The 12,128-nt window shown below is 45.4% G+C and overlaps 1 protein-coding gene across 1 annotated transcript in view; it reads right to left on the bottom strand.

Moving 5' to 3' along the window:
* CD109 (CD109 molecule) overlaps positions 1-12,128 on the bottom strand; it is a 538,537-nt gene that overhangs the window by 486,314 nt on the left and 40,095 nt on the right. The window contains exon 3 of the mRNA XM_030199046.1: positions 5,662-5,690. Coding sequence (XP_030054906.1) covers positions 5,662-5,690 — 29 coding nt within the window. The remainder of the gene's footprint in view (positions 1-5,661; positions 5,691-12,128) is intronic.

The following is a 12,128-nucleotide window of genomic DNA, read 5'->3' as shown; positions in this document are numbered from 1 at the left end:
TCCCAGGCTGCGGGCGTCACAGCTTTTTCTCTCCCGTACCCAGGGTGGTTTGGGATTGTTGAGTGTCAAGCTCTTCTCGATAGCCAGTAACATGCGACACCTGACTGATTGGTTTCGTGGATCTTCTTATTTCTCTTGTACAGAAATGGAGACTCGACTGTTTGACCCTGTTCACTTTAGTGCTTGGTTCCATGCACGGCCGGGGAGGTTGTGTACCCCCCAGGCTTATGCACCGCTGTTACTACCGGTGAGGAGGGCATGGAGTTGGATATGTCATTCTTCTGGCTTACAAGCGGAAGCCTCGCCCTTGTTGCCGATTCAGGGCAACCCAGATTTTGTGCCGGGCTCCACATCGGTAGATTTAAGTAACTGGGCAGCTCGGGGATTGCAATACCTGTATCAGTTATACACGGAAGATGGAACACTTAAAACTCCGGAACTCTTGCGGGAGGAGTATGGAGTTTCCCAGGTGAATTTCTTTCCCATGTTTCAAATTCGTCATTACTTAAGATCTTTGCCATCTGCAGCACTGACGCCACAGATATGGGAAATATTTCTGACTATTTTGGGTCTTGATGCACAGTTGGCGATACCCTTGAAATACTACCATAACATGTTACGGGAACATTTGGGGGATATTGACAATGATAAACTCCTAGACAGCTGGAAACGGGAGTTGGGGGTAACCTTACAGTGGGATCAGGTGAGGGCATGTCTCTTGGGCGGGCAGTGATTAACAGAAAATGTGACGTTGCAAGAGCTACACTATAAGTTTTTATTGAGGATGTATATATCCCCTTATCGGGCATATAGGGCAACTATGCGGGCTAATGATGAATGCGTAAAGTGTGCCCTTTCGCCGGCAACTCTGGGACACATGTTCTGGACTTGCCCGAAGGTTTTGAGATTTTGGCGCCGGGTGAATCAACACGTCTCCCAGATGTGGGGGGTCACTTGGCGATTGTCTCCATTACAATTGTTTGAAGTTTTTCGGGTGTCCCCCTACCTGCCTGGGGTGCTCAGAGCCTTTCTGAAAAAAGCCGTGTTAATTGGCAAGAACTCCATTCTACAACATTGGATCACTAGAGAATGTCCGACATTACAGCAATGGCGCTCGCATATGATTGTGTTTTGTGCACTGGAACGACGGGGAGTGGGAGATTTTTCTGCTCCCCAGGGAGATCTCTTTTGCCGGACTTGGTCCCCATTTTGGGACTCCCTGACCGCAGTGGCGCGCAGTAGAATTTTGAATGCTTAAAAAAAAAATGATAAGAGGTGGCGGGGGGGGGGGGGGGAGGGTGAGAGGGGCGGGAGGGGATAGGGGGAAGGACTGTCCATTATATTGATGGCGTAGTTTTTGCTTTGCGGAATTGGTGGCTTCTGTCCGTTATCATCAATGCCACGCTGTCTCATCAGAGAAGACTTTGCCAGTGGCGTGGGGATCATCAGAGTCCAGACCTCACGTGACTAGGCAGAGAAGAACATGAAACTTGTCATTGGAAAAAGAGATGGCTCAGAGTCTGGTTATAGTCAGTTAGTTGATATATGAGGCGGATGCTACCATTGTTATGGGGGCTGGGAGAAAAGGGGGGTTAGTTGGGGGAGAGGGGAGAAAATGGGTGAAATTACTTAGAAGGTTGACGGTGTTAAGTTACATACATACAATATAATTAGTTAGAACATTTATAGCATGTAATGTATGGTATATGGGCGGGAGTTTTAATAAAAACCGTTTACACATATACATATTAGACTCCAAACCCAGCTTCAAAGGGCACAGTGACACACTGACAAAACCGCATAGCTTGTGCAGACGGGTCCGACTGGTAGCCCTAATCCGGGTCCTGCTATGCAAAACCAATCAGGTCACTGAAGGGGTTATCAGATAGACACATTGATGTGGGGGTTTGGTGAGGAAGGGGAAAGGGAGGGCTATAGGGGGATAGGGGAGAATATGTGTAAAACTTACTTTGCAGGTTGATTTGTATTTCGCTGCACATGTTGAACATGACTGGTTGATGAAGTTATTCAGTGAAATACATGGATGTATATTGTTGGAGTTTCAATAAAAACCGTTTAAACATAAATTTAAACATTAACAAATGTAAAGTGATGAAAAGAACCAGGTGCCCCTACGTGGGCTGTGTTTCAGCGTGAAACCTTCCTGTTTGTGCTCCATGACCCCTGAGGAAGACTTCATGTCAAAACACAGCCTGTGTAGGGTCACCTTTTTATTGCTTGTAAACTATTATTTGTGAATTTTGGCAAATAAACTATTTTAGAAGCTTGGACTTCAGTTTTGCCTGTGTCTCTTGGAACATTTTTTCCTTCCACTCCGTTTCATGCAATTTGGTTTCTTTGTGGAAATTGTGTGGACCCTCCATTTCCTTTAACAAGTGTAAAGTGATACATATATGAAAAAATAACCCCGACTACAGCTACACAGCAGTAGGTTCCACATTAGTAGTCATCACTCCAGAAAAGAATCTAGGTATCATTATGAAATATGTTGAAATCCTCAGATCAATGTGTGGTAAACAATCAAAAAAAGCGAATACATAGAGGGGCATTTTCGATCTGGGACGCCCATCTCTAAGGGTGCCCATCTCCGAGGATGGCGCCGACAGTATTTTAAAAACGAGATGGGCGTCCATCTTTAGTTTCGATAATACAGTTGGGAGCACCCAAATCCCAACATTTGGGTCGACCTTAGAGATGGTCGGCCTAAATGCTGAGATGGTTTTCGCCGATAATGGAAACCGAGGGCGCCCAACGAACAACTCCAAGGCTTTTGGTCGTGGGAGGGGCCAGGATTCGTAGTGCACTGGTCCCCCTCACATGCCAGGACACCAACCGGGCAGCCTAGGGCGCACTGCAGTGGACTTCACAAATTGCTCCCAGGTACTTAGCTCCCTTACCTTCGGTGCTGAGCCCTCCAAAACTCACTCCCCACAACTATACACCACTACCATAGCCCTAAGGGGTGAAGGGGGGCACCCACATGTGGGTACAGTGGATTTCTGGTGGGTTTTGAAGGGCTGCCATTTTCCACCACAAGTGTAACAGGTGGGGGGGATGGGCTTGGGTCCGCCTGCCTGAGGTGTGCTGCATCCACTAAAACTGCTCCAGGGACCTGCATGCTGCTGCGATGGACCGGAGTATGACATTTGAGGGTGGCATAGAGGCTGGAAAAAAAAGTTTTTAAAGTTGTTTTTTTTAGGGTGGGAGGAGGTTAGTGACCACTGGGGGAGTCAGGGGAGGTCATCCCCGATTCCGTCCGGTGGTCATCTGGGCACTTCAGGCACTTTTTTGTGACTTGGACCTAAAAAAAAGGGACCAAATAAAGCGGACCAAACTCTCGCCAGGGACGCCCTTCTTTTTTCCATTATCAGCCAAGGACGCCCATCTCTCCTCGGCCGATAAACACGCCCCAGTCCCACCTTCACTATGCCTCCAACACGCCCCCGTGAACTTTGGTCGTCCCCGTGACTGACTGCAGTTGGGGGCGCCCAAAATCAGCTTTCGATTATACCGATTTGTGCGCCCGCGGGAGGACACCCATCTCCCGATTTGTGTCGAAAGATGGGCGTCCTTCTCTTTCGACAATAAGCTGGATAATGTTCAGTGAGAATGAAGAACTAATGCCTCTCTAATGATCTTATGGTATGACTTCCCCTTGAGTATTATGTGCAATTCTAGTTGTCGCATCTCAGAAAATGAGTGACTGTCTCTGAGAAAAAGTGACTAAAGCAGCGGATCCAAAATGTTGAGACTGGTGAGTTTTCATGTCATGGGTCTATAAAACAAAATTTACATGCTTGAACTTGGGGGTTTGGACCCTTGTATTACAAAGTTTGCTCTAACAAAATTTATTAAAACTTCATTTTTTGTTTCTGATGGCTTTATGCACCTTTTCCCAGAGATGGTCACATATATAGAAGGGAACTGAAAAAAGGTGCAGATGAGGGCAACCAAAACACAATCCCTCTATAAGAAACGGCTAAGCTAGTTAGGTCTCTTCACTTTGGAGAATTGATGGCTAAGGGGTGATATGATAAGAAATAACGAGTGGATGTAATGAATAAACGTGAATCCGTTGTTTACTCTTAAAAACTAACACTAGAGGGCAGTGGCACTCCATGAAATTACTAAGTAGCACACTTAAAACAAATCTGAAAAACTATATTTCACTCTATACACACTACATTGCTGGAGGACATGAAAAAAAAAAAGCAGTTATCCTTGGATTCCATGTATGGTGCCCCAACCTGGGCACGCTTCCAAGATGTATGCTTAGCTTTATTGGCTAGCAAACTGTTAGCCATCAATAACTGGATGCTAAGAATTATTCAAATTAATTGGCATCACTAGGAATGCACATGCATCTGTCTGCACAGTATAACACTGAGTGCCTAAATCCCATTGAGTGTAACCTGAAAGGGGGTGTGACCACGGGAGGGACATAGGTGGCTCAGGTGCATTCCAAAACGTTTTGCCAGTAGTATTATATAATAATGGGTTAGCACGCCCAACTTGGGCATCATGATTTACACCAAGTTCCAGCAGGCATAAGTCTGGAACCCAGAGAATCGGCACTAAGCGCTATTCTATAAAGGGTGTGTGCCCTTTATAGAATAGCGCTTAGCATTGCGCACATTTTTGAACGCCATTTATAATTTCATCCTTAGGGACTCATTTTCAAAAGAGAAAAACATCCAAAAAGTGTCAGAAAGCACAAAACGGTATTAAAAAGAGATGTTTCTTTTTCAAAAATGACCTTCTTTCCTATTTGGATTTTGAACGTTTTGTTCAAAACGTCCAACATCGGACTTAGCCGTCATATTGAAAACACCCCTCTCAGTGTAGTATAGTTTTAGAAAAAGGTTTGAACACATTTCTGGCAGAAAAGTCTATAAACCATTAGTAATCAGGTACATTTGGAAAAAACTGCCTATTCCTGGGCGGAAATAGCATGGAATCTATCTACTCTTTAGGATCATGCCAATGTTGATCCGATTTGAGTTGAAAGATGGGCGCCCTTCTCATTCGAAAATGAGCTGGATATTAACATAGGAACACACCAACACTCTCTGTATCTAAAAAAACCCAACAGACCAGGGGTCCTCCAGTATGGCTTCGGGATATACATCAAGGGAAGTCTTATGCCCTACCTTATGGTGCTTCCAGTCCCTATAGGGGCTATTAAAGTGTCTCATGGTCTGCTCTATAGAAAGTAATTGCAATAAAGTGTGCAATACCCACAGAAAAGCACCTAAACTACATAGAAAACAACCACAAGCTATTTCACTTAATTTCAAGGTACACAGTTATGTTATTTACCAATCTACACCCCCTTTGGGGAGCATTTCAACTTTGCTGACTGAAATACAGTTGAAAATATCTTAGAATTAAAAAGAACCACCCTTTTCGTTATCTTAAAAAACACACACACACACACACACAAACATTCAGAATTCACCGAGGCCCTGGGTCACATTGAAGGAAGGTCCTCAGTAGCCTTAGCTGTCATCCTCCCAAACATGGCAGTGTGTGGCACGCTCCAATTGACTTGGAATTTGAGCAACAGAACAAAAATATGATCAAAGCCTCTCCTTAAAAAAAAAACAAGACATAAAATAAAATGAAATAATCCATACTTACTGCAGGAAGAACAAGGGTCTCAAATGAACCTAAAATTTAAAAAAAAAAAAAGCTGTTAAGATTGTCAAGCACTTATTTGAATGATTCATAAAATTAAGGACTACAATCTGATTCTAAAAATGTTTTTAAAACCTCTCAATCAAATCTGTTTTTTCAGAGAAAACAAAATATGTCCATGGATTCCTATGTGGAAATTATAAATAATAAGTATCCCTGCCCATCCTAGTAAACAACGTGCTAAGACTTCTAACAATGAAAATCATAGCTTCACATTTCATCTATACTATCGTATCCCAATTTAAAAGGGCCAGAATCTAAAATTTGTATTGAAATTTTATTGTAATTTGTGAACCATTTCAATTAGTCTCGATTAGAAATGGTATAACAAACCTAATAAATGATAAAAGCACTTATCACAATAGAAACATGCTTGTACACTATGAGGCATATTTTCAAAGCACTTAGCCTTCCAAAGTTCCATAGAAACCTGTGGAACTTTGGAAGGCTAAGTGCTTTGAAAATATGCCTCTATCTGTACAACGGGGCTACTCAACATAAAATATCAAGACAAGCATTTCCAGAGCTGCATCTAGCCCAGCTGCATTGAGACAAGAGAAGCATACACAACAAGCCAGTCAATTATGTTCAACTTGCAATAATAGCAAACCAAAAAAAACACCCACCCAAGTTCTAAACACACACTTAACCTGAAAGAATTTCTATGTGGGGTATGCAGGATTCGATATAGGTTTCAACAATGAAGCTCCTCTTCTAAGTGGTCACACTGGTCGGCTCATTAGCTCCAATGCATTTAAATTTCAAGCTGACCTCCTTCAAGTCTGCTATTATACTCACCATGCAGGATTTTTACATCCATATGACAAGTTCCCTTGTCTCCATTCCTCATCATCTTTTTGCCATACTCATCCCTCCTCAAAGTGCCTCTGCCTACAACCCTTTCATTCACTACCCAGACTATGATTAACTATTTCCATATCAAGTTTCACAGGATTAATCTTAAATTCTCAAACAGGACGCCTCCATTCTCCCTTCCCACATCACTCCCGCACCCTTCCTACAAACCTTTTCTCCTTTTCTAAAATCAGAAAAGAGGAATCAATGCATCCTCTCACTGTCTACAAACTCACTGCCTATTCCTTTGATTCCAATCCCAGTCCAATACCTCCATTTGCCATATCATCAATCTATCACTAACTGAAAGAAAAAGGAAAAGCAGCAAACTTTTTTCAATCTAGCTTTCACGCTCTACATTTTATAGAAACAGCCTTTGCCAAAGTATCCCGTGATCAGTTCCTGGCAAAACCCAAGAGAGTCTTTATTCGATCCTCATCCTTCTTCATCTGTTTTTGACACTGTTGATTATCTTCTACTTGATATTCTGTCCACACTTGGATTTTGGAACATATTGAGGGGAATAATCGAAACGGGCCGCCCATTTCTAAGGACGCCCATCTCCGGGAGCGTCTACGAGAAGGGGCGGTCCGAAGTGTATTTTCGAAAAAGACGGGCATCCATCTTTTCTTTCGGAAATACGGTTGGAACTGGCCAATTGCCTAGGATTTGGGCAGATTTGAGATGGGCGCCCTCGGTTTTCAGTGATAATGGAAACCGAAGGCGCCCAGCTCAAAAACGAACAAACCCAAGGCATTTGGTCATGGGAGGGGACAGGATTTGTAGTGCACTGGTCCCTCTCACATGCTAGGACACCAACTGGGCACCCTAGGGGGCACTTTTACAAATTAAAAAAGAACATTAAAATAGCTCCCAGGTGCATAGCACCCTTCCCTTGTGTGCTGAGCCCCCCTAATCCTGCCCAAAACCCACTGCCCACACCATTACCATAGCCCTAAGGGGTGAAGGGGGGCACCTACATGTGGGTACAGTAGGTTTTGGAGGGGGTTGGGAGGGCTCAGCATTAAGCACCACAAGTGTAACAGGTAGGGGGGGATGGGCCTGGGTCCGCCTGCCTGAAGTCCACTGCACCCACTAACAACTGCTCCAGGGACCTGCATACTGCTGTCATGGAGCTGGGTATGACATTTGAGGCTGGCATACAGGCTGGCAAAAAAAGTTTTTAAAGTTGTTTTTTTTTTGGTGGGAGGGGGTTAGTGACCACTGGGGGAGTCAGGGGAGGTCATCTTCGATTCCCTCCAGTGGTCATCTGGTCATTTAGGGCACTTCTTTGGGACTTCGTGAAAAAAAAGGGGCCAAAAAAAGTTACCTAAATTCACGCTAAAACCACCCATTTTTTTTCAAATTATTGGCCAAAGGCACCCATCTCTCCTCGGCCGATAACCACGCCCCCATCAATTTTGTTCGTCTCCGCAACGGAGTGCAGTTGAAAGCACCCAAAAATCGGCTTTCGATTATACCGATTTGGGCGCCTTTGCGAGATGGGCACCCATCTCCCGATTTGGGTCAAAATCTGGGTGCCCATCACTTTCGATTATGAGGCGGATGTTCTATCTTGGTTTACTTCTTATCTCTCCCATTACTCTGCACGATCTACTAAGCAGTGGGTCATAAGAAACTAGGTCCTCTAGGATTCCTTCTTATCCTTTGGTTATTCTTTCTGTGTGCTCTAGGACTGGCGTGGTGGAGTATAGCATTGCAGTTTGTTATTTCTTGCTATTGTTACGCTGTTTGGTCTCATCACCATCTTTGCACATAACATCAAGGCTAGAGGTGGGTGGAGATACAATTGTTAGACGTTTGATGACTGTTGGTATCATTTCATCTTTGCTGTGCTAATTTTGCTGTTTGATTCACTGTACATTCTTATTGTTGGATGTATTTACTTGGAATGGTCATCAATAAAAATGCTGAAAAGAAAAATCCTAAAAACCCACCTCTTTTCCACATGCTTCTCTCCTCCTCCCTAATCCTTTTCTGTTACTATAACTTGTAACTTATGTTTCTTTTTAAGACCTTTTATTTTTATATTACTTAATTTTATTGTTGCTGCTTAGTTGCCTTTTTGTAAGTTCTGTTTTCTTTTAATCTGAATTGCAGTTTTATATTGTAAACCGCCTCGTTGCCTTTTTTCCTAGGCTTTTGTGCAGTATATCAAATGTCCACAATAAATAAATGAGACTTACTTTATTTGTAATTTTTTGTATAGAATTCCGCCAAAAAGACCTGGCATCCCCTACCCCAATTTTCTCCTTGCTCAGGCTAGACTCTTCTTGACAATCTCCCTCTACAACTTAAATTGAACCCATCCCTCCACCAGCAGTATTAGCACCCAGCTTTCTCTGTCCAACCTTTCTGTCCCTTCCTCCTGGTCTCCTAGCACAACTTCCAGTTCTCTCATCATCCCTCTTTCTCAACCCTCCATGGCATACACCACCCCAGTGGCTCTCCTTCAACTTCCTCTCTCTCACACCTCCTCCCCCTAGCATGCACATACACTCATATCTTGTCCCTTAGAACATACCCCCATAACTCTCTTCCTGAACTCCTATCCCCCCGAATCCCTCTTCCCCAGCTATCCCCAGCACAAGAAAAGGAAGAGAACAGCTGTACATCAGATTGTGTCCTTTTTCTCTATAGCCCTACTCCAACAGCTGAATTTGAACCACGAGTGATATCACACAATCCTATGGTTCAAATTTAGGAGTCAGACTCAGGCCACAGAAGACACAGGCTCACCTGCAGCCACTCTACTCCTCTCCGTGAGGTGTTCAAAGTTCGTTTCACAAGTGGATAAGGGGGTAGGGAAACAATAAGAATTACTGCTGCCAGCATTGCCTCTGTCTCTGTGCAGAATTCTGCATGCCAAGTACAGCATTCTACACAGGAGTATTCTGTGCAAATTCTGCAACATGCAGTGGCACAAAATTCCACTAAGAGTAGGAATTTGTTCAGGGCCCTTAGGCGTAGGATGAGACGCATCCCCCCCCCCCCCCCACCCCGTTTTCTTCTGCATAAAGAAGTACCTGGAATGGAATCCCTGCCATTCTTCCCCTGGTGGAACGGACTCAACTGCATGGGCCTTCAGAAGGGCTGAGAGTTCCTCTGCAAGTATTTGCTTATGTTGGGAGTTGGAGGAAAGAGCTCTCGGTGGGTAATTTGACAGTTTCTGATACCAACTGAGGGTGTATCAGAGATGTACTATTTGGAGGATCCACCGACCGGAGTTTACAAAGGGCCACCTTTTGTGAAAAAAATAAAATAAAAAATTCAGCCTCCCCCCCCCCCCCCCCAACCAGCAAGTTATCAGTATAGTTGGTACTGCAGCTATACTGTACTGGAGCCAGTCAAAAACCTGTCCCCTGCTTTAACTGGAGAGCAGCAGGGGCCATGGGCACATACTGTTGACAAGAACGAGCGCGTTGGGGCTGAGCCTGAAGGCTGGCGAGAAGAGAAATAAGAACCTCTCCTCGACTTGCCAGAAGACCTCCAAGATGTGAAGGCAGATGCACAAGACATCTGGTGGGAGAGAGAAGACAAGGTATCAGTATGTTTCTTGATCTTGTCTGTGACCTCTCCAAAAAGGCTATCCCCCCGGAATGGGGCTTCCGCCAACCTCAGCTGAACAGACTGTTCCAAGACAGAAACACACAGCCATGATAGTCTGTGCAGTGCTAAAATTTGAGTAGAGATCCTGGATGTCACATCAAAAGTGTTGTAAATGCCCATGGCCAAGGACTTTCGACATGCCTTCTGCTGCTTGCCCAACTTGCGAAGTGAGTCGACCTGCTACAGTGGGAGAGAGAGTCAGCTAAGTCAAGCATCTTAGCACACTGAGTCTCGCAAGTAAATGCTCATGAAGAGCTGGTGATATGAGCATAGAGGCCTAGAACATCTTCCTCCCAAAAGAATCCAAGGTCCTAGCTTCTCTGCCTGGGAGAGCCAAGGCATAGTCTCTAGAACTCCTGGCTTTTTTGAGAGCGGATTCCACCACCATGGAATTATGAGGCAGCTGAGGCTTATCAAAGCCAGATATGCTGTGTATCGATCTTAAGCATGACCGGAACCAACAGAGGAGACCCAATTCTGAACAAGGACTTCCTGGAGTACCTCATGGACAGGGACAAACACAGCCTCCCTAGGAGATGTGTAGTCCAGGACCTCGAGCATCTTGACAAAAGAAGGGAATGAAAGGCTCTCTGGAACAGGTGGAGGGAAGGGTTCAAAGAGAATTCCATAAGACTCATCTGAGGAAAACTACCTTGGATCCTCGTCTGAATCCCATTAGTGTTCCTCCTCAGTGTCAGACAAAATGGGAGTGTAGAGACTGAACCTGCCTCGATGTGGCGTAGCCATGTCCTCAAGAACGGCATCAAGAAGCCAGCTCCTGGCTCAACTCCGGCGAAACTTCCTCCACCGACGTCAAGGGAGTGCCGGCTTCGGTGACAGTCAACAGCAGAGCATTGGTGTCGGAGGCTGCACTGCAGGCTGAGTGCCAAGTGGGGCCACAATGGGAGCCAGGATAGGCGCAAGCACCCCCACTACCAATGCAAACAGTTGCACATCAAGGGCTGACACAGGGAAAGGCTGGGGTGCCAGTTCAGAGTGCAAATTGCAGAAATGCCAGGGTCAATGTGGGAGCTGGGTCTTGGTTGCAGGGAGACCGACACATCGGCACTTCCTGTATGAAGGGGGACCAGTCCTCCCATTGCCAACACTTCTCAGGTGCCGAATCCTGCACCATGCGTCGAGGGCAATCGATGCAGCTGCTTCTTGGCCTTCACCCAAAGTTTATCATTGAGGCTCCTCTGTGCCGACGAGAATGATGTCGAATTCCAACATCGCCTTGGGGGTCGGGTCCAACCATGGATGGTCCAGGGGGCCCTGCACAGCAGGAGGCCTCGAGGCAGATGGAGACCCACTTGATGCTTCACTGCTCCTAGAGTCCAAGGGTCTAGCAGCAGCTATGCTTATTGACACTCCGACCTCGATGCCAATGAACCAGACTTGGCTCCAAAAATCCTCTCTCGTTGAGTCTCTCTGGAAACTTGGGTCCTCTTCTTCATACAAAAGGCAAATGCATAGTGTGAAGAGTACGGGAGCATGGAGTGGGAAACAGCTAAGACAGGAGGGAGAAAGTCTCCTTTAAGGTGGCCTAAACCTGCACAGGAGGGCAGAACCCAAAGATTCCGGTCCCCAAAGATCAAACAGGTCAGAGAAAGCAGCTTGTCAACTTCCTCAGAGAAAACAGTGAGCTCCAAAGACTACAATTCCCAGCAGCCTTTGAGAGAGACACAGGGTACAGCCAAGAAGAGTTCTCTACACTACCAGTCCCAGAATGCTAAGGGGAGGGAGGAGGATCTGAGGATGATTAATCAGGAGGATGAGGGACAGCTGGAGGACAGGATTGTAGAAGAGCCTATGGACTGGCAACCGGTGGAGAGAGAAGAGAGCATGGAAGAGGAGCCTATGGACATTTCTGCTTTGGCACGAGTAAAAGGTAGAGAGTTAAAAGGGCTGATGGCAGCGTGGTT

Source organism: Microcaecilia unicolor, chromosome 3 (assembly GCF_901765095.1).
Source record: "Microcaecilia unicolor chromosome 3, aMicUni1.1, whole genome shotgun sequence".
Classification (NCBI taxonomy): Eukaryota; Metazoa; Chordata; class Amphibia; order Gymnophiona; family Siphonopidae; genus Microcaecilia; species Microcaecilia unicolor.
The sequence above is the reverse complement of the archived record's forward strand: the minus strand, read 5'-3'. Positions and strand labels throughout refer to the sequence as shown.